Source organism: Falco punctatus (assembly GCF_963210335.1).
Source record: "Falco punctatus genome assembly, chromosome: 3".
In the NCBI taxonomy this organism is placed as follows: domain Eukaryota; kingdom Metazoa; phylum Chordata; class Aves; order Falconiformes; family Falconidae; genus Falco; species Falco punctatus.
In genome coordinates, this window is record NC_137582.1 from 77,639,902 (window position 1) to 77,663,872 (window position 23,971).

Below are 23,971 nucleotides of genomic sequence, written 5' to 3' on the forward strand. Positions count from 1 at the left end.
CCATTTCCTTCTTAAACCCAGTAGATACTGGATGGCCAAAGGAGTGCTGAAGTACAAATGGCATATAATAAAGCTGACTCTGAAAATCACTTACTGTTTTGCTAGTATAGGAACGCACTTCCCTTTTGACTTCAGGTTCTTTATTCTGCAGATGAGTATTACACATCCGTTAACAGCATTCTTGCGGAGTCTTTGGATGGTGTTATGCACAGAACCAAAGAAGTGTTTTCCTTCTGCAGTTTGATCCTTGCTTGGGAAGATGGTCACCCCCATGTTCAAAACCAACTGCTTGGGGTGCAAGTAATCAGGGTTCTGTCCATGGCTCTATTTCAGCTTTCCTACAACTGGCTTATGCAAGTTAATGCATCAGTTTCTTTATCTGTTAAAGTCGGATTCATGACATTTCCTAAGCACAGCAACAGTTGAGATTTTAATTCATTATGGAGCAGAAGCAACTTATAATAATCTAGAGGCCATGGCACAAAGCTTGCCAGCTGTTGGCTTATTTCCAATAGTCTGGCTACCTTCAGAGGAGAAAGCCTGCCCTGCCCACGTGCTCATTACTTCATATGGCCTTTCCAATGCCTTTGGTAGGCCTGAAACAGCAGTCCTTCCTCATGCACAGCTCCCACTGAAGTATACAGATTTCAGGCCCCTGTTCTGGTGCCGTTCTGGCCATCTGACTTCAGCTGCCCTTGGCTGAAGGCTTACTCTGCCCCATTCATATGTTGTCTCATTGCAGTCCATTTGCCAGGCTTCCAGGGTGCTGCCCTCTGATGCCTAGTGATATTGCCAGAAGTTTTAGTAGAGATGTCCTGCCTACCCATGTGTTGATAGCTTTGCCATATTCTAGCCACCTAAAGTTGCTCTGTACACCTGCTCTAAATTTATTCTCCAAATGGATTGTGCTGCTCCATTTCATACTGCATTTTTTTTTTAATGCTTCCAGGAGAAATACGTTAAATAACCATCGTAAAAGAGATACTTGCTCCCTACCCAGCTCTGAAATCCTAATGGTTGAAAAATGCAGCTTGTTTGCTCTCAAAGCAATATTGCACTAAAAAAATGGGCATCTGGATATTTCTGCATATCAGCGTTACAGGAAAATATCCATGTTTTTTAAGTTCAAATGATTCCACTGAGACTTTTAAGGTGCCAGACAAGAAAACTGGGAACAGAATTGGGAAAATACATAAACCTGAATTAAATAAACATCACCTACTTAGTATGGCAAGGATAAACATGTGCTACATTCAGTATTTGTAACTTTTTTCTTAAATTGCCTTGCTTTATAGCATGCTACCAGCCATAACACTCAATAAAACCAAGCAGTGCATGTTACAAATGCATTAATCACCAATAGCACAAAGCAGGAAATCAAATAAAATAAAAATGAATGATGGAGATAATTCACCCTCAACATGCATTCTAGCTCCCAATGTTAATGCAACATCATGTGGCACATATAAATCTGCATGGTGGGTGTTTTCTTGAGGACTGAAGGAGGGGTACATGATGCAAGCAGCAGAATGACGTGCACACACAAAAAATATTGCTCTGTACACCAATAAATTATATGACAGCAAACCAACCGTGCAAACACTAATTATACTTTCCTTTTTACTAATTGTCTGTGGTCTCTTTTAAGTCCTTTACTACTTGTGCTACAATTTTAAGAGTTTTTGTTGGTGTTAAAAATAACCAATACCCCCTCCCTGCCTTTAATTCAAGACCTTTTCTGTTTGTCCCATTCAGCCTGTGCTCTGCTGGAAGGTTATTATAATCTTGGCATTCATCTGTTGCATTTCTTTCAGAGAATCCACATAAGCAAAATCTGTTGGCTGGAATATTGTTGGTCTAGTCAGTAACTTCTAATACACAAGGAACATGATGCTAAAATTAAGACCCTCTGTATGCTGTATTTTCCAATTATTCCATTGTAATAGCAACAGACAAAGATAATATAAATCATAGCAACAATTAGCAGTATATTCTTTGCTTGAATAGGCTAGAAGACATCCAAATCTATGCAAAACCAGGAAATTTAGGAAGACAGCATGAAACAATATAATAATACTCTATACTCTGGCATCTCAGAGGTTTTATTCTTGCACTCGTACATCAAAAAACACTGCTAGCCCAAGAGAAACTATGATAAAACACCACTCTTTACTTTTCACTTACCTTCTGAGGGCTGAGGTGTCCCACAAGGAGTGGAAGGGGTCTTCAGCTCTTCCTGGGATTCTATGGATGCTGGGCTGACACACTTGGGTAAAGGTGAGGATGGGGCTGAAGGAGATCTCAGGTTCAAGGACAGCTCACTTCTGCCTCGGCTTACACTCCGAGCCTTCAGCTCCTTCTCATACTCCTCTGCTGCCAACCTCTCCAAGTATTTGTATCTGAAAGTTAAATTCCAGAGGGTTTCCGTAAAGAAAGAGAAGTCTGTGGCTGATGCTTGTTTATGGATGAAACACCTGCAGAGTATGAGCTGACTTTGTGACACAAGGGATACAGCACTGAACTGCCTGCCTGCTCAAGCTGCCAAACGCACACCAAAGCAAAGACTATTGCTCTGAAAAATGTTAAATTGCTCATGACAAAATACAAGCAAATACCAGCAGAGTTAAAGAGTCTTTAGATGTAGTATTGTGTCTGCATAATACTCCTCCTTTTGGAATCATTTGTGTCCTCCTTTTCACCCTCCTGTTCACCTCCTTCTCCTCCTCCCAGCCCTCCCTCTCCCAAAACTAAAACGGGAGGGGAAAAAAACCCAAAGAAAAAAAAAAAGCCTCCAAAGCCAGAGTCCCTTAATATTTATGCAAATAGCCAAAGGCTGAGACTTGCTCCAAGGAGAAGAAAACGGTTCAGTGCAGCAGACAAAACCAGATCTCCCTGAAAATAATAACAATAAATGTTTGGATTGACTATCTAAAGTCTCTGAACCTGCTTCTATTTGCTCTGAGAGCAATGCACTGGAATTCACTTTGTTCTCTCCAGAGTCTACAATGGAAAGTTTTCTTTTTTTTTTATTCTAAAAAATTTCTCTGCCGGACTCAGACATCCAATAGCTTGTACCTGACGTCACATGTAGTTTATTCATCAAAGTCACTTTAAAAGAACAAAGATACATCTGTTTTGCATTTTAGGCAGGCAGAACTCACTGTTTATTAAGACCAGCTACCAATCATATTCTTCATAGTGTGCTTTATACATTTCGACCGAAATAACTTTGAAGTATGTGCCCCTTCCAGATGTCTGCTAATTTTATCCACCATTATTTGCTAAGGAATAAATTCATGAATGCAGCTGGAGGGGGCTTTAGACTGTTTGTCTTACCCACAAGTGAAGTGTTAAACAGGTTAATCAAGACTACTGCTTATGTCCCTGAAACACTGTGGTCATCCTCCCACCACTGTAAACACTTTGTAAAAGGGAACACCTCTCCTCCCCCCTTCTGCCTCACTGACAGCCCGAATTAGTGTACGAGGGTGCATTAAAAGCAGACAGGGTAAAGAAGTCAGACATATGTGGTAACAAACATGCTTACTACATATGGTAGCCACACATGCATGCACATTTGCAAACATCCATATAGTGCACAGAAACACGTCTTTGAAGAACAGTCCTTGAGTTTTCAGAGGCAATTTGCTTTACTGTGAACAGCAATAGTGAAGAACAAACCCATTTTCTTTTATTCCTCCAGAGGTACGTGCAGGCTTTGAACAAATTCTGCAAGAAAAAGAACCCCTACAGACTCTGGATGAAAATATAACAAGCCACATACTTGTATGGTTATAAAATAGAAACTGTTTACAGTTCTAACATGAAGCCAATTCTCGAAAATGATTTTTGCCCTTTCAATAGAGGAGAAAGTCTTTTGCTGGCATTAGCACAGCATTTTGTTACAGCTCACAAAGCCAGTCTTCTCTCAACATCGGGCACTTACGTTTTGTGCCTTTTGCTTCCTCACAAGGAGGGCAGATGGGACTTCAGACTCATGAAGAGCCATTCAGATTGATCACAGCTCAAACAGGTACAGCCCAGCTGATTGCCACCGAGGAGGGCTGTGCAGTTTGCCAACAGGCTACAACAAATATCTGGATGGATCCTTCTATAACGGGGGGAGCTACAATGTTTTATTGTCCTCAGCTCTTTTTCAGCTGCTTTACCATTTTAGCTTCTGTAGCTGTGTGCTGCGTAGCCAACCAGCAAAGCAGGGGACATCATCAAGATATGCTTTCTCAAAATGTGTCTGTTGACTATACTGAAAGCAAAAAGGGAACCAGAACAGCAACTCCCATGGCAGCATATCAGCATAACAAGTTATCAGATGGGAAGACTAATAAGCAGATACAGCAATTTAACAGAGAAATAAAAATCATTAAAGAATCAGTTATTAACACTTAATGCTTGAAAAATTATATTTATTTAGGTTATTTTTTGTTTCTGCCCAGTGTCTTAACAATGAATGAATGCCAGCATCAAATACACAAGGTCTTGTGAAGACCAGAATATTACGGAGTTGAAAGGACAAACTACCATCCCTCTGCTGCAGTTGCTTCCTCCACTACAGCACTGACACATTGCCTTTGTATATACTGCCATATTCCTTTACACCATGGAAACCTGCAGACATCATCACATCTATGCTGACTCCTCTTTATAGACAGAGGCAAAAGTCTGTGGGTTATCCATTTGGTATACCTCACGAACATGACATTCCCCTCACTATCTTCGGGTAGATGAAAACATCATTGCAAGTTCTCTACGTCTGGGAGCAATGCCCTGAGGGCAACTTAAAATGTTTATGTACCAACAAAGTCATGGGGTGGAAAGCATTTGAGCCATAAATCACACTAGAGAGGGCTTGGATGCTCACCTTTTTGGGGTTTATTTTTAAACTACCATTGGAAAATACCCAACCAAGCAAAGTAAAAGAGGCCTCAAATAATTGAAAAGCAAGAACATGTCAAACAAATGGTGCTGAGTTACACTCAGACCCCTTGGAACTGCAGGAATCTTTCTCCCTCATACCAAGACCACCTCAGAGCCACTGGAAAAGTGAGTGACTGTATTCTGGAGCTCCAGGGTGATGCCACAGTATACAGAACGCTGCAAAATGTTGACAGAATTTAGACAAACCAGTGCTTTTAAGTTTTTCCTCTGTGCTCTATATTATATACTACTTTTCCAAACTGACATAGAGGAAATGTACAATCCAGATTTTACCTAGGATTTTAGCACCTTGACTATAGCATTTTCTTACAGTCCATGCATTCTCTTAAAACAAGTCAACATGAAACTTGCTATAAGAAATGAAACTTCATTTATGCAAAGGTGTTTGTTAAAAATTAGTTACAGAAGGCCACTGCAATGGACTACTTGTGTAAGACTCTCTTGCAGAAGTTTTCTCCAATATTTATGTGCTATCAAAGTAAACATATCTTTCCTCTTTATCAGGAAGAACTGATAGTCTAACATTTCAGTTCAAAAGAGCCCTAAGGATAAAGACACATTCCTAATGACCAGTGAAATTGTCTCATTGCACAGCAGTGATGCCCTTCTGCTGGTGAATACTTCCCCCAAAATACTCCAGTTTACTTGGTACATTCCCTTACAACCTGAAAGTGCTGGAGACCTCGATTCTAATTTGTTTCAATTTTTTCTGATGAGCACAGTAATTGTAAGAGATTTTACGCAGCTAAGATCAGTATACGATGCTTATGTGCTCAGACGTGTTTCATTTTATAAAATGCTTTAAACTATTTGCAATTGCTTTGGCTGAAAGGACAAAGGAAAGCCCATCCACTTTTCTTACTCTTTGAGATGTCAAAATAATTTTTCAGTATTACTACTTCAGCCACAATAGATCAGACTTCAGGCTGCAGAAATTAACTGCCTCCTGTATGATGATTTTGTGGGGGAAAAAAATCAAACCAACCAACCAACCAACCAAACACAAAAAAAACCCCCAAAACCCCAAACAAAATGAGGAAACACGATTTCTGAGATGGCTGCTCTCTTTGATAATGTAGTTCCAATTCTTGACAATCCAAAAGTATCTCTAGAAAGTAATCTCTAGGGGGCCATAAAAGCAGAACTGAATCAATCTGGATTATTTTTCATCTACTATTTATTCAGAAATATGCTTATTTTCCAGGTAAAAACAAAAGCTCCCTCCAGGGTGTAATTACTAGTGGAGGTAGAGATTAAGCTACTGAAAGACAAAGGTCTCTAATTGAGTATTCCTTGAAAAATGTGCTTTCATAAGCACATAGCTCCCAGCTTAGCCTAGAGTTTCTAAACTTTAATTGAATTTAAAAACGGAAAACAATCCCAAACCTTCAGTCCCTTTAAATATAGTATTTCAATAAAACTGTCCTGGTTTCAGCTGGCATAGAGTTAATTTTCTTCTTAGCAGCTGGTACAGTGCTGTGTTTTGGCTCTGATGTGAGAGCAATGCTGACAGCACACTGATGGGTTTGTTGTTGCTGGTTAATGTATATACTAAGTCAAGGACTTTTTGGTTCCTTGGGCCGTGCCAGCCAGAGGGCTGGAGAGGCACAGGAAATTGGGAGGGGACACAGCCAGGACAGGTGACCCGAACTAGCCAAAGATGTCCATACAATGGGATGTCATGCTGAGTATACAAACTGGGGGAAGAAGAAGGAAGGGGGACATTTGGCATTGTGGCGTTTGTCTTCCTGAGTAACCGTTATGTGTGATGGAGCCCGGCTTTCCTGGGGATGGCCAAACATCTGCCTGCCCATGGGAAGTGGTGAATGAATCCCCTGTTTTGCTTCAAAAAGCATGCATGGCTTTTGCTTTACCTACTAAATTGTTCTTATCTCAACCCTCGAGTTTTACATTCCTTTCTGATTCCCCTCCCCATCCCTCTGGGTGAGGGGCGGTGAGTGAGCGGCTGTGTGGGGCTTGGTTGCCGGCCGGGGTTAAACCATGACAAAAACTAATACAGTGTCCCAGTGATAAACACTGCTAAGCTTTGTAATTTACTTGCTGCTGTTTAGAGAGATTGGCAAAGAAAACTTGGCCCTGAAAGATTAAAATACGCTGGGAGTGGGTCAGATCCATTTCCATCAGCCTGTGACTGCAGTTTTGCAATGTTTGTAACCCCAGTTTCCTTTATCCTCAGTTGCCTTTTCTGACCCTCCAGAAAGCTTGGGACCCACTGGGCGAGAAAGACAGACTTATTCAATTTATAACTATACTGAATTTGGGCAAATTTCTGAGGCAAATGGAGTAAGCTTATTTCCCACACAGATAGATAAAAGATAGATCATCAATCATTCTTATGCATTCCAGTCCCACTGCTCTTCATTTACTGCTGTGCTTACAGCTGGACTTCATTCTCCTCTTTAACGAAACAACTGCTTTCTTATAGAAATCTTTTGGAATAGAAGAGTTCTGTACATGCAGAGTTAAAAATGCAAATACACGACAGCTTCACAGTAAAGAATATAGCAAGTGCAAACAACCAGAGGGAAGGATGGATGCATTATATACAAACCTCTCTTCTCTTGCTTGTCTTAGTTCTTCTCTTTTGTCTAAATAATCACGGCTAAAAAGAGAATTGCAGTAAATTGCAGAGGAAACCAGAAGAGTAAGAGAAGTAACAGAAGTGGAAGTACAGTAGGAGTAACCAAGAGCAGTACAAACAAGCTGATCAGAGACAATGAAGGCTATTGTTGACAAAAATTATTAGTTTTTTTAAAAAAATAAAATGCTGAAATGTGTGTTTGTACACTTACTCATCCATGCATACACCACATGTGTACACCAAATAAGTACTTTGGAAGACCATTACAAGTAATTATAAAAAAAAAAAACAAAACACCAAAAAGTGAAGACCTTGAAGCACCTTTTGAAACCTGGTATCCAAAATTAGATACAATGAACTGGTCCTATCCATAATGAGCAGACACATTAGTGGCTGTTAAACCATTCCTCATTTGCTCTATCTAGAATACCCCAAAACAGGAACCTTGGCACCTGGCAGGCTAGACCAAGGCAGGGAGCTTACTGTATTGCCTCTCTTTCTAATGTACCTTTTCTCAGTGTGTTTTAGTTGCCACAATTGGAAACAGGACAGTGGACTGGCATTACCGAGTAGGACAATTCTTTGTTCATACAAGGTGCATGCAGGATAACCAGACAGGTTACAGCCTTTCACGTCTTTGTTTTTCACCCTGTGTTTTAGATACCTCCCTTCTGTCTCAGCTGCCTTTCCCACAGCTCCTCAAGTAACTCACAAACTTAACTTTTGCCAAGTCAGCTTTGCTGGACACCTGAGCACTGATTTCAGGCAGTACTGTCACGTCCACAAATGAAGATGCAAATTTAACTCAGAGCACAGCAGGACCCAGTGGATGTCCAGCCTGCCTCAATATCACAGCAAGATAGTTCCTTACAATATATTTTTAACGTTTTGTTGAATCTAGTAGACAAAACTCATGAGGCTTTCACCTTATCTGTTAGATTCCTCTACAGCGTAACCTGTGAGTACCAGAAAGATTTTTAGAGCTACTCCATTTATGAATAAAAAACTATTTCTTCCCTTTATATTGTATCATCAAATGAATTACGTATCATGTACTATACCATTAGCTATCAAACATTTGCTTCCAAGTGCTCCTCAACAGTCTGTTACCAGGGAACACATATTACTGTTTCAGGCTGTCTCCACAACCTCTGAATCGCTGAACTGGCTACGCTTTTATAATATTTTCAGAGTATTCTTTGGAATTACAATAGCTATGGGAATAACTCCAGGGAAAAAAAAATCTAGGATTTTTTCAGCAGGCAAATTTTAACTCTTTCCCCTCTGACAACTTTCACCCTTCCTTTCAGCCAATGAATAATCCTGTATTTTAGGAGACATTGTTCTACATATGCAACGGGTACAACAGTCTTTCTACTGAGAAAAATGTTCATTATGTAAAGCATTCCTTCTCCTAGCAGTAGCTTATGAAGCTTTTTAATCCTTCTCCTAAAACCAAACCCTTTCACAACTTGTGACGCTCTCCTTTAAATTATCCTCGATTTGTCAATAACGGTGCCAGAACCTAGTGCAATGTTCTTGAGGCAGAGTTGGAAAGAATGAGATAACAAATGAGTCATGATGGTAAATCCAGTACTGCTCACGAGTTTAAAGGCTGTGAATTTCAAGTGCTATTTTTAATCAAAAATACATCTTCAGAGACTGGGTTTCTAGCCAGACTGATGATACGATAATGTAATCCCAAGAACTCTTACGAAACTGTCCATGATTATTTGCTGTGGCTTTGTCCTCCTCCTGCCAGACTGTTTAGTCAACTGTGGGGTGCTGTCTGTCTGTGAAGTATGGTGGCTTTGGAGACCCTCAACTCAAACTCAAGGTACACCTTTTGGGTGACAAGGGAACTCAAATTTAGAAGATGAAAGCACTGGGCAGTGAAAAATTGTCATCTTAAATATGCAACACAATCACAATGTTTAGTTAACCAGTTTCTGAATCTCGAATAATGGGATGAAGACGTACATTTTTAAAAAAATACTTTTTCTGACTTTAAGGAAGCTCTTATTTGTGACAGAACAAGGACTGTAGCCAACCTCTATGGAAATGTGCAGATCTGTTATTCAAACAGGTCAAGCTGCCAAATGTCCTGGTGGCTTTTTTGGTCTGAGAGTTTCCTTTCTGAAAGATCATGTTGGCTGTCCACGGCAGCCTGCTGCAGCCTGATGATACCACTTAGAGGGAGAGATTTTGGAAGAGGCTTGAAGACTGGGACCTGATTGTTTCTGTTTCAGGAGAACTTGGGCAGCTTTTGGCTGCCAAAGATCCCATTATGGTGCTCTTCCACCTTCCCTCCGCCTCTCATTTGCTTCAAAACTAACTGTCTTCTGGAGCCAGGAGAATATCTCCTTCAACCAACCCACCCACTAGTAAGTTACTTCTCTTTCCAAATTCACTGTGACACAGACCATTTCCTCTTCTTACTAAAGAGATGATTACAGTGAAAACAATCCTGCATACTAATAAACAAGCTCACATGAAACCCAGTGCCATCTTCTCCACAAATACCAACTCTAAGGCTACAAAACTTTTATCCAACCATTCTTTAGAATACTACATAATGTCTTCTAACTACTAAACAATATATTTAATTTTCACTTTTGTTTATGAGGAAACAAATTAGTTTCTTAGTGTACACTCTTCAGACAGTAGGCAAACCACTTCAGGTATAGTCTCCTTACCTATCCTAAGCCCACTGCAGTCTTTGCTAATGCCTGTGCTAGGATTTCCAGGCATGGTTTTAAAAGGAGAGGGCTTGCCTCACTATCCTCAGGCAGCACACCCTGGGATCCCACAACACAGAAAATGTTTTCTGATGTGAAAATGGAGAGTCCTATATTCAGCTAAGGCCTTCATCTGGCCATGGTTTGAATAATAATTTCGCTAATTACTTTCTGACAGTTGTTTCCAGAAGGAAGAGACACATGTTGAGAAAAGCAGGAAAAAATACTGTAAAAACACTACCATACATCCCAAGACAGCAAAACACTTTTAGTTTGCAGAACTTAAAAACAAAAAGATGTCTCAGTGCTGTCCCTTCCTCCCACTGTTTAATCTTCAAACCCTATGCCTCACTGAGATTATACTTTAGGAAGTATATTAGCTAATAAAACCTGGCCTCTGCAGATACCCAAACAGTATAATTGGTGAATATATAGCTCTCTTTAAAAAGATTACTGGTTTATTAAATGCCAAAATTCATCATGATGTGTTTAATTTATCAATTCTTAAGATACTTAGATCAAGAAAGGTGTCTAAAGAGACGCACAAACTATTCATCAGTTCAATTATTTTGCAATTGAATGTCTCAATGATTTACAAATCCATCATGCATTAAAGTAACAGATTGAGAACAAATTTGGTTCCTACTTGAATTTGTTTCTTTCTTCACGTTCTATCCTTTGCAACCTTTCTTCTCTCTCCTGACGTCGTCTTTCTCTTTCTGCTGCCAAGGACTCCTGGTGCTGCCGAAAAGATGATGTAAGGAGACCACCCAAAGCTGGCCTGCAGAGAGGGAAGATCAGATTTCTCAGTGTCACTTTTATTGATTATACTGGCAAAAGTATGAGTAGCAATCATTCAGTAAGAAACATAATCCCAACCAACAGAATGACAAGGCAATATTTATGTATGGATACTTCAAAGCACTGGTTAAGTATCTTCTTGCTAAATTGATTTTAGATGCTGTGACAAGCTGAAGAACAAGAGATAGGGTAGGCTTCTTAAGTTGCCAAATTTCTGAAGTATAAATAAAATAAAGTATGTGTAAGAATTCTGCAGTCTATTTTAACTGCAATATTGTCTAAATAGATTTTTTTTTTACTGTTAATCATGTTAACTGAAAAAATGAATCCTGTAAAGGAGTTTTGAAAATGTAAAGAAAAAAAAATAAAGCTGGATTATTTTCCCAGCAATTTCCAAGTATGTTATGCAATGAGGTCAAAAACAGATGTGCCACAAACACCTGAGAATCCTGTATAGAGAAAAACAAAAGTTAAAGAAGATATCACATAATTATAGACTAATTTACGTTGGAAAAGACCTTTAAGACCATCAAGTCCAACTGTTAAGCCAGGTCTGCTAAGTCCTCCATTAAAACATGTCCCAGCTGCCCTTCAGAATTTGAATGCTCTGCCAGACAGAGGCATAGTTTTTCCTTTATACATTAACAAATTCTGTTATCATGATTTCCTTACTGCACATGCTGCAAGAGCAAACAGGAGTAAAACACACAGGGACAGCGCAGCTAGTTATAATAATCATTAAATACCATCAAAATCATTATTCAAAAATCCAAGGAAACGGGGCTGAAGGAGAACAGAATACCCATTCTTCTCTCCTTGCCCAGAGCAGGTTTTAGTCTTCTCAAACCATTCTTGAAAACTGTTTGCCTGACCTGCCTTACAAATCCTTAATGATGGATGTACCACAACCATCTGGTTCTTAACTACCCCTGCTAGCCCGAAAGGCTTCTCTGCTGTCTAGCCTAAATTTCCTTTTCTTGCCATTTAGACCCATTCGTTCTTGTTCTGTCCACAGTGAACAAAAACCCCCAAAACCCTGAAACCCAGTCTTCTACAACCTGTTTTATGGCTAAGCAAGAATTAGTCTGAAAGGGGACCTTCTCTGCAGTCCTCTGACAATAGCTATGAACTGGACACTCCATGGTAGGTTACTGTAATGAAGGTTCAATGTCCCACCAGCAATGACTATCACACTTCTAGCTGTTGTTTAGAAGGCTGTTAAGATGAATAAGATACGGTGAGTAAATGCCCAGACAAAAAAGTGGGACATTTTTTGTCAGAAATGACAGCCTCTACAGTAAAGAGTTCTCAGATATGTAAATGATTATTTTATTTCTTTATTTCTTTATTTCTTTATTTCTTTATTTCTTTATTTTAGATTAAACAGCTTCAGGTAGCAAATACAATTCAAAAATGCTACATTTATATTCACTTACAGTTTGGTCTTGACACAGATTTTTTTATTTATTTTTATTACTGCAAGTAGTACAATGGCTAGGAGACTGGCTCCTATCACGTATCTTTCCCCCAACATGGTGGTATTGGTACCACCAAACTCCCACATGGTAATAGAGTAATCTCAGTGTAAACATGTCTTTCTTCCTGTCTCTTAAGACAGGAAAAATCTGTATTGTACAGAGTAGCTTTATACAGATGTAAATATATCCACAATGATTGAATTATACTGATAAAATAAAAAAGACATAACTTATGTAGAATGGTTTCTGTGCATTGTTGTAACATGAGTTTTGCAGTGAAAAGATTAATGAGAGAAATAGACACTGCCTTTTCTGAAAAGAAACTAAACGCTTTCTAAAGGAAGGTTCTCAAACCAGCACTGCAAACCTGAATAAATTTTCATTATTTTTAAGAACTCAGACCCTTTCCCTTATTTATTTACATGCTTATAGCTGCACAATGTAGGCATTTAGTGTAATGGCACCAGCTCACCAGTGAAAATAGGTGCAGAAGACAAAAACATTAACACAAACCTTTCTTCCGTGAGTGTCTATGTCTATGTGTGAGCAGGAATGCCGCAAAACAGGCATTTCAGTCTCACTGGCATCAGGGCAGTATGAATATAATTTCAACAATTTCAATAAACTGAATTTCAGTATGTCTTATCCCACCCACATAAACATTACATAAGATGGTATAAAACTTGATATTCTGTAAGGCTCCCTGCTGGCATTCTTCCAGAGCTACAGTATCAATGCTGGATCACGCTCAAAACCATAAAAATCTCTAATATGCCTCAGCACCAAGAAAAGCAGAAAAAAAAATGCCTCAGCACCAAGAAAAGAAAAAAATAATCTCAGACTCTGACAGTCAAGTACGTGTGGTGATTTTTTCCTTGAACATATTTTAAATTTATTTTACCTTCTGACCTTTTAGTGCATGTTGCAAGAGAAAGCTCTCAGCAGAAACAGTAGCACCACTGTACTAAGATTCAAAAGCTAGTAATATGGCAGCAAGGTTGGATATATCATCAGAAATTGCTCTCGGAAGGGGAAAACAGGACATTGCCTCCATGTGAAGACACCTGAAAATAAACTGGAAGGGATGGCAAAATTGTTGCTATCAAGTCAGTGTCCAATCTGTTCTGTGTATTCAGCTTGCTATCCTATCCCATTCCATCCTATCCAGCTGCCTGCCCTGAAGTCTGCAAACTCCATTTGGAATGAAAGGAAGTTATGACTTCATAGAACCTGAAAGAAAATTAAGGGGAAGGATGCGGTGGTGCTGAGAGACCAGAAGAATGATTGTAGGTCTGCACAGCATCTAGCAGGTTGGAAACCTTCAGCTCTAAGCTCTGGGGCTCCACAGCAAAGACACATTCTTATCCACGGGATTACAGGGGAATCACATGGAGATGTGCAGCTCAGTCCTGCAGATGGGATTTTAACCTGAACTTGGTAGTAAAATGTCTCCAAATGCTGAAACACCTTGTTTGGAGGTTTGATCTAGCACAGTTTGGCTAGCATTGCTCACTTGGCTAAAATATGCAATGTATGAACAGCTGCCTCACAATCTAAATAAAAGATCTACAGCCAAACAGTCAGAAAAAAAGGCCAACGTTTAAGACAAAACTGAAAATGAGTATCCATGTTCCATATTAGTTTGTCACCTCCTGGAAACAAATCAAATCAATAATAACTAGCCAAAACTTGGTATTTCCCACTGGTTATTTTATGAGTTTACACGTCAGCTGAGTTACAAGCTATGGCTCAGCTTGCACACAGATACCTGATTCTATCAATTTGTCCCAAACACAGTCAGTTCTGGCCTGCCATGTTACATACAACAGTTTATTGCATGAAATGGTCAAAACTAACAGTCAAAGCTGCAAGAAGGTTCTGTTGAAACAGGTCATAATTAAACAGACAGGAATATGGGCAGCTGACTCCTTGTGTGGCAATGACTTCTTAAAACACAAATAGTCAAGTTTTGGGTTTTCAGTCACATTTAGAAAAGAACAGGCAAAGAAACAGCACTGATATTGCTGACTTAATGCTCGCTTAGTGGTTAGAAGCTGTGGCGTCCAGTGCACTCGACTGGACACCTGCCTTTGGTGAAGACCACACTTCATATCATATGCTGAGACCATTTCCTTTATGAAACCTCATACATTCACAGCTTCACTGTTGCTATCAAACACTGTAACACAGCTGGTATTTGGGTGCATCAATCCTCTTTTTAACGTGAAGTGCAACTGTAAATAAGCAGATTTTAGTAGCTAGTAAACCCCATCCTTGATTTACTACATGAGCATAAACAAAACCTGGAGGAAGCAGGTGGTACTTTCAGGGTGTACAAACCTGTAAAGCAGCCAGAAGGAAAAGCAAGTGGTAAGAGATATTCCTCAAATATTCTAAACAATTTGAAAAGAGATTTGTCTATGTTTGGTTTGCCTCAAAACCTGTTTTTTTTGTCTTTGTGTTCCCCTGGTAAAAATGTTTAAAGTAAACATTCCCTGTTTCTGAACTCGTACCTGAATTGCAAATGGCAGCGGCAGTGGCCAGACAAGGTGGTGGGACAGGTGTGGGCTCAGCTGCCAGGTAACGTTGGTGCTTTGGTGCTGTTTAGAGGGTGACAGTACCTTCAGACCTCAGGAATATTTAAATCTCACTGTCACAGTCTGTGTTTTTAAAAATGGGTAAGTAAGGAAAAGGCTAAAAAAAATCCTGGCATTGAATCAAAGGTGGCAAGAGATTTTAACAGAAAAGAGCATGTGATTACTCTATGAAAGCATAACTCACAAAAGCGGGTTATAGCTAATATATGCCAGCATTGTATGGCTGGTGTCATACATTACCAGCTGGTAATATCAACCATTTGTTCAATTCCATAAATACAATCCAGAAGGATGCTTACTCTGATTACTATTCTTAGCCTTGTAGAGAACACAAGGCTATTAAAAATGGACTGTTAATATAAAAATATTAAGAAAAGCCTTCTTCTGCCTGCTGTTAAAACCAGAAAAAGCTAAACAAGCTATATTGTTACACTTTCATTCCAGAAAGAAAACACGCAACAAGAGCAAGTCTAAGTCTGGGGATTTTAGAATATAGCTCCACACCATTGCATCAGGACTTGGGGCCAAAGAGGTCATTAGGTATCTATTTTGTTGGAAGAATACAGGAAAAAGCAAAGACTAGAGGGAAAAAAGAAAGAAAAAGAAGGAAAAAAAATATATCTATACATACAGGGCAGAGGACAACAAAATGAAAATATTGATTGTAGGCCACGACTCTTCTGAATAAAAATTCAGGTAACCTGACCTTCTGCATTTGACACACAGTGAATTAGCAATCATTATTAAAAACACAAGCTCAGAGAGACAAAAGATATCTCACACTTTTTTGTAAGTACTTTCAGTTTTCTGACAATACTTCATCACAGACTATATAGCGCAAAGGGGAATATGTGACCTGAATTACTCTAATCTTGTTGAAAATTAAAGAAAATATTTCAGTTTTACTCTAAGCCACTTCATTCCACCAAACTCACAGCTACCAACTTCAAATGTTCTTCATTCATGTTAACTCTGAAATACTCTTTTGTGGCTGTGCTTTCCTCCATTAGTTGAATTTTTAAAATTTGCTATATGGAAATTAATATCTATAGCAAGAATACTAAATACAAATGTATATTTTTAGGAACTATATAAAAAAAAATCACAGATGACTTACGAGAGGAAATCCCTTTAGGTCATAAGGTTAATATTCAGGATTTTCTTTATTATAACAAGGGTCAGAATCATTAATAACCTTAATAAGGAAGCACTAATTACCCAGTTTTCCAAAGTACTCCTGCTCCAGTAGTCATGGGAATGCTACAGAGAGGGAACAAAAGTCGGCAGCTCCTACTCAGGCATTAAGTAATTCTAAATGTCTCTTGGCTTTAACAAAATAAATCCACTTTCCATCTTAGAAAGAAACAAAAGAGGAGGCAAAGCTGCCAAGAGCCATATTGCTTTTCACAGTTAAACTCTCTGTGTGTTATGTCTCCCTACATGACATGGCAAATTCAAAAGCATGTTGATATAAGATTTTGCAAACAGACTAAACATTACTTGAGGAATCTTTACAAAACTTCTCTCAAAAATAAACAGAGAATTGAGAGATAAAACTACTGATTAATGCTTCCTTTGAGAAAGAAACTTGAGAATGATGAAGAGAAAAACTGATTAACGTTGGACTTTTAACCGGCCTGAAGGACTACACAAAAACCAGCTGCAGCAGGGCAGCGCTGTGCAGAGCCAGGGCAATGCGCAAGGACTTTCTATATATGCACTCCTCTCAGAGCTCGATGTGTACAGGTTTTACACTGTGGTTCTGCCTTTCTCCAGGCTGTAGCTTCTCATCCTCATGCAAGTCACCAATTGCCCGGGAATGGCTTGCAAAGCCCCCATGCCCCATAGATCCTGGCTAAAGGTACGTGTCTCCCCTGAGCACCAGCACCTGGCGCTGCATGCTCAGCCAGCAACGTGTTGCAGTCTGAAACTGTAACCCAGCTCACAATTTTCTGTTTAAACATATGCCCTATGGTGAAGCCTCCAAAGCTGCACCAAGAATACTGCTTACACAGTAGTTTGACAAGCAGCTAAGCCAGTGTAAGCCACCACTGCTTCCCAAATTGTAAATCATCAAGTAATTCCTAAGGTCGCTTTTCCTCTTAAAATCTCAGCAATAAAGTTGAGGCTTTTGCCCTAGGCCACTATTATCAACTACCAAGCTATCCCTTCCTCATTATGTTATTTAGAGTGAAAGATCTGCCTGGCATTTACCACATAAAAAAATGGCCACAGTCTCTGGTCTGAGAGCCCAGAAGTGTGTATTAGGACACACTGGAGATGGTAGAAGTGGAATAGAAAGCCAAGGAAAAAAAGGTTGTTCTTGAGAGGGCAGCAACTGTGTAGGCTGTATAGTGGGTTTTGTTTCATAGGTTTCTTGGTTTCCCTTAGTGCTTAACAGCTGGAGTAAGGTAACTCCAGAGTGCAGATTAGTGATGAATGGCTAATGAAAAAAAAATAGAAAAGAAAAAAAAAGAGAACCTGCCAAGAAGCTTCATCCAGCGGCACCTACCTAGTGTTGTCAATTACAGGGACCTTTAATTTTAGTAGAAAGTCTAACTGAAAAGCTGTTTAGCATTCTCAAGCAGGTGGGTTTTCTTTGTTTTGTTTTGCTTTTAAGAGACACAAAGTTGAAAGAAAAGTACCAGATTGCCAGAAAATCACTGTTCCAGGCACGTAGAGAGGGAATAAAACTCAAAAGAAGATTATCTGCAGACTTATGCTGCACTTCAAGTTTATGCTTCAGGTATGGTGTTTAAAGTGTCTTTAAAATCAGTGCAGAAAAAATCACCTATAACCTAGTCACGCTAATCTCAGTGTCTGTGTGCACCTGTTGTAGAAATAAATGCTTGAAGGTACATCTCCTTTAAAAGACATATAAGAACATGGAGATGAACACTCAACACTCAAGGCCCTGCATCACTGGAGCCTAAGGCAACATACTGCCATAGATCATAAAGCAAGTAAGACAGGAAACAGATTAAGGATTGGGAAACATATTTCATCTTTATTTAGTCTATTTTCTAATGGTCTGGAAAAGTTAGAGAGTGCATCAAACAGGAATAAGTTGCAGACACCATAGCAGGCCCCTACCGATCTTGGAGATTTGGAAGAACTTCAGAGGAACCAGCCAGAGCTGGAGACTAAGTTCACAGTGCATGGCCAAGAGGATCCAGAAGTGGAGGTTTGCAAGCTGAACTTTCTGGCATTTGATTTAACAGAGGCAAGAGAATGGGGGCCGTGAACTCTTGCTCCCTCGGCACACAGTGGCCCGAGAAGAAGGCTTTTTGAACTAGGCTAACTGTGCTACTGTTTAGCTCTCAAGCCCAGTGGGAACCGCCTCCTGGCAAATGCATTAGAAGAAACCTACCTTGGCAACCACACCAGCAGAACATTTTTCTGGCAATGAAATTAATTAAAGTTGGTGCTGAATTCAGAAGCTCTTGCCTTAGAAGTTAGACTCCTTCAGGGTCTTCTCTAACTATGGCCACGATCAACAACACATACACTGCACCACCAAAAACACACTGTAAGGGGGTGTGAAGCTTTGCAAGTAATAAGTCTGCTGTTCAGCTACAGATTCCAGGCTGAAGCTTTCAAACTGAGTGACTATCTTAGATTCAGAGTCTGAGAAAACGGTCTTTGGCTAAACAGGAATATCCTAGGTGTGAGCACAAGTCATGGAGACACATAAGAGTCCTATACCACCTTCTTCCCCCAGGCAAGGCAGCAACTTGGAGGTACAGAAAAATGCTTTTCTCCCTGGAATGCTCCAGCTATGTCTTGCTCTTCCCTTTTGCTACCAAAATTTATGAGGTTAAGAAATCAAGACTGACAGGGTTTTTTTTTCCTTTAGGAACTGGGTGAAAGAGTTACTTGGTGATTTAAGTTGTGAAGAGTGGGAGAGTACATTTACAGAGCAAAGCAGTCATTGGCAGTGGAAAACAGGAGCACTGGGTTATACTTCTTAGACATTAGAAGCAACTTTCACAAGCAGAGATTTGAGCAAAGCACTATACCCCTTCTTCTCTCCCAATGAAGGGCTGAACAGAAAGCGCCCTGCAATTTGCCCTCCAGGATTCCCATGGCTGCAATATGCACTTCAGAAATATGGCTCTCCACAGGGATCCAGAGAAATGAGAGAGAACAGTATTGCAAGAAGTTGGCAAAAGGCTGCAGCTGAATTTAGAAACCTAGAAACAGTAAAGTAAGCCTTTTCTTCTGCTGTACAATCAGAAATATATACATTATGTGGGTTTCAAAGAACAGAACTAGTTACTTTTGCACTGAATTATACTGCTTTTTTGGATTCTGTGTCAAAGAGGGTTTAAAAAGCATGAATATCAAAATGTCAGCCACACTGCTTCTTTCCACCTAAGTTGTAGCTCTTGTTTACATAAGCAAAATGCAGTCAAGGGTTTGAAAGGCTTGTCAGGGTAACTGAATGGAGCATGAATCATTTTGTTGGGCACTGCTCTAAATGCTGCTTCTTCCTTCCTCCTCATTCTCGAAGGTCAGATAAACAGTACCAGGAACTGCATCTGAAGCTCTTCCCTGCATGATAAAAGACAGGAATCTTTCTGTGGAGGCTTTGAATAACTATAATCCTAAACTGAAAGCAGAAAACTTACCTTGGAGCTAACCACAGATATGCATCTGCTTCTTATCAAGTGTCTTCCTCTCCCTCCTCATCTTTTAGCTTTTTTTTAGGTGTCTGAATCTGTGTAAACTTTTACCATCAGGAGAAGGAAATAATGTTTACATAATCTAAGGCAAACACCATTGATAGAAGACTATGAAAACTTCCACAATACTTTCCACTTACTAATTAGCACAGAGCATTGCATCATGCACTAAACAGCCTACTCTCCAATGAGCAAATTCTGTTAATTGATCTCTGCATGCGCATTTCTGTAACGCATGTTTTCCAGGACAATGAAATAAAAGCAGGCTTCTGCCCTTCTTCAGAGCAGTCACTCCATTAGAGCTTGCTGAACTATACATCTGCAATGGCAGTGCACTCAAAAAACCCAAGACTTGATGCAAAATGGCATCTGAACCTGTAAATTTAATTATCCTTCCAGAAACAACTGCATCTATTCTTCCGGCAACATGCAGCTGTGGCATACACACATTTTTCACACTTCTCAGAGACTAGCATACAAAAAGCACCAGGCTGTAACATCCCTCAAATATAAAAATGCAGAAATCCCGGTGAATTCAACTACCATGAGTAGCAAGCTGCAAATTTAAACAAGAGTAGAGATATTTTTATCATGTGAGGTGGAAAGCTGTAAATGTAACCTGAAGGAAAGAGAGATATGCAACTCTGAGCATTGTATTCAGACACTTAGAACATGTAAGGAGATCTGATAGTTGAAAGCAGAGTACTTTCCAGTTTTACAGAGAAAAGCAGGAAGACGTGTAATGGCTGGAAGATGCTGCTAGACAAACTGGCTTCAAAATATAAAATATTTTCCTAGCAGTGATGATAAATACTGGAATGTTTTCCAGGAGAAGTCATGCACTGCCAATTGAAAACGTGAACGTACAGGGGTCTTTCATTTAGCTTCTGTGAGACCCATTACAAGTCACAACAGATTATTACAGAGCTTCCCTTTGGCCTGACTCCCCATGAATCTGTGAATTTTACAGCTTCATCCTGTGGGGCCAAGGCATTTTGGCTCCAAACCAGCAATGCACTTACGTGCATGCTGCAGAGAAAACTTGCTTCCTTTACTGGAGCTGGGCCAGTGCAATCAACCTTTTGCAGGACGGACCCAGCGAACTTTAGTCATCTCAGTGTTTGACCACTTTGGGGTTTCTTTGCTGCAGTAGCAATCAGAAGCTCAGAACAGCAGGGGCTTGGAAATGTAAAACTTCAAAAGCAGAGGGATACTTTTAATTCTTGCTTATCTGGCAACCGTTTTGCTGAGGTAAAAGGGGGTAAAAATGCTGATTTAGAGTTTTTTATTAAGGTTTCACTCAGCAATAATTTAATTCAGATCAGGAAAGACAAATCAAGGGAAGTTACTCTAGGAAGATGAGCAAATGAAAAACAATGCCTTTCTCCAAAGATACACTTAATGTAATTACTCATTTTGAAAAAAGGATGAAATCAGTACCTCATGGCTAGAAATACATGCATGCTGGAAGAACCTAACTTGAATCATTCCAAGTAGTAGACTGGAAAGGATGTGAGGCATTAGGTAGGTTCAATCATAGATACATGCACACACAAACTTATATACATGTATTTCTATACACATATAGAAATATTAAAAAAAAAGCAATAAAAAGTAATTGGAATATAGACAAATTATCCTGAAAAAGTCTTCAGTTGAAAAAAAGGGTGGCAATAGAAGTTTTATGAATTAGGAGGCCAACTGGGCAACAAACAACCCAAAGCCCATCTGGCCTAATTGGAAATTATGTAATTATATTATTGTTACATTAAATTAATTAAAAACTTACAGCTTTCCTCTTTAAACTCAGCATGACATCCTTTGAGGCTGTCATTTACTTTCAGGTTGTAACAGTCAGTTAACTTCTGCTAGTCCAAATCTCTTGCCAGGAAGAATTTCCTTCATATAGCCGTAATATTTTCCTATCTTTTCTTCCCCTAGTACCTTACATAATTCAAGAGAGTATTCTGATTGCTCAAAATACTGGTTCTTTGGTGGTGGTGTGGGGTTCCCTATTCTCCCGCCCGCCCCTTCCTTGTTTTTTTAAAGTGAGCTGATAACTGGTATAACTAGTAGATTCTTATGAGTTTGCTTTACCTACAGCAAGAAACATTTTTCCTTTGATGAAATACAATGAGATGCATCATGTATTTTCAAGGAAGGAAAAAACTATGCCCTAGGAAATTCTAAGCTAAGCACATTTCCAAGATTTTATAGTTGATTTAAGATGACAGAAGTGAAAATAGAACTGTCTAAAATTATTTTTTAAAAATGGAAATACATAATATGTGCTTTGATCAGCTTTTGATACTTAGAACAGCAGAGTTGTGAAGCAACAATGTTTTAGCCATCTCAGCAGAAGAAGCAGAAGTGGGATGGAAATGCATCCAGCATTTAACACAAAGTCAGAAAAAGGTTTGAGAATGAGTGGGAAGTGCACAAGTCTAGATTTTTCTTTGTTTTCTTTCCAACATTAGAAAAGATCTGGCTAGAAGATATTTCCAGTACCCATTCACAACAGCTTACACTTATCTCCTTCGTCCTGTCTCTATAAAGCAACTGTTGTCAAAACACTGATTAATTTACAAACCTGTCAGATTTGGTCTCTTGAGGCGGTGAGAGAGTTGTCCCATAACGAGAAGTTGGTGTTGTAGGGGCACTCACACCAGAGTAAGGTCGTGGAGAAGAGTAAGAGCTGCTGCCATAGCTATTGTATCTGAAGAAATGGGAAGGAAAGTAGGAGAAAGGGAGAGACAGAAAGAATCCATCAGCAAGCCAGCATGCAACAGTAAATCCTCATTTAGGGGGTGGCAGTGATCCCATACACAGAACATCTCAAACATCCACCTTCTAAATATACTGTTGTAATCCCAGCTTCAAAATATGCAACCTATTATCTAGTTTTAATATCAAACATGTTATGGCCATTCTTTATTCAAACAGTGAGCTACTGGTATGGTAAATAATGAAAGATTAGAATGGTCCTCCCAAGTGACAACTCAGAACAGGAATACTTAAATCACTGTTCAGTTACCTAAATGCATTAGCTGTTTTGGAAGCCAACACCTAGCTATTAGAAAAGGAATCAAACCAGTCCAAGTTAGCAGTGTTCCTATCTAGTGAAAGTAAGGAAAACAGTAGTGTTCCCAAGGCATGATGTGAACATGGACATCCATGATTTGTGAATGTTTGCAGTATAAATGGAAAGCATCAACATTCTTTTCAATTCAAGCACACAGTATTTTCGTTCCCCTCCCCCAACATAAGTCATCGCTTATGAGCCATTTCATACAATGCCTGTAAAAAGTCATCACAGTGGTTAAAAAGATATGTCCCTGGAAGCATGGCTTTAGAAATTTCTATCGGCCATTCCCACCATTAAAAGAAACACAAAACCTGCCTGACTTCAATGTCAGCTTGCTGATCAAAGAGAAATTGTTTCCAGGACTTCTGGAATGGCCACCTGCCCAGAGTCCCTTGTAGCAACGTTTTCATCCTGGCTCTTGTAGTGAATAGAAAAGACATTTCTGTTGCTTTGCTGTGCCTTTTATCCGTCGTACTTAAGCAGCACATCAAGGAGAGATTCCTGATGTGGGAAAATGTTAACATTCCTGTTCACGACAATACCATCTTCCCACGTGGAAAGCATATGATGCTCTTTATGTAAGTACTCTGCAAGGGCAACTCATCAAAACGACAAAATTCACTTCAGGAAATAAGGCAACATAATTTTCCATATTTTCATTCATAAGATATAATATACCCTCCCTATCTTTTCTCTGCTACTTCTCTCACACACATCAGCACTCAGTAGTTTCACTCAGCAATTTTATTTGAAAAGGCTGGTTGGTTTCCTTCAGCTCCATTTAGCACACTCATCTAGCCATGCAAAATTTCATTCAAAGTGTCAAGCTTCATTCCTTAGGGTACAACAGCATTGCTGCCTGCCAAGGCCCGTGTTAAAATCAGAACAGATTTCAGTTAGGGGTTGTTATAATGGAAGGGATCATGCTTTAGAGAACATGCCCCTTTGGCAGCAATTCCAGGTTTATGTTTTAGAAAAGACTCCACCACCACCATCTATTTTTGAGACACTATGGTGCCTGCCCAGGAA

At 39.5% G+C, this 23,971-nt stretch overlaps 1 protein-coding gene across 12 annotated transcripts in view; it reads right to left on the reverse strand.

Annotated features, from left to right (window-relative positions):
• FHOD3 (formin homology 2 domain containing 3) overlaps nt 1–23,971 on the reverse strand; it is a 450,149-nt gene that overhangs the window by 76,353 nt on the left and 349,825 nt on the right. For 10 of the 12 annotated variants that reach the window (XM_080379989.1, XM_080379988.1, XM_080379998.1 and 7 more), the window contains 4 exons: nt 22,448–22,573; nt 10,943–11,077; nt 7,529–7,579; nt 2,185–2,399 (listed from right to left, as the gene is read on the reverse strand). In XM_080379989.1, coding sequence (XP_080236115.1) covers nt 2,185–2,399; nt 7,529–7,579; nt 10,943–11,077; nt 22,448–22,573 — 527 coding nt within the window. The remainder of the gene's footprint in view (nt 1–2,184; nt 2,400–7,528; nt 7,580–10,942; nt 11,078–22,447; nt 22,574–23,971) is intronic. The other 2 variants (XM_080379997.1, XM_080379993.1) reach the window with 1 other exon arrangement.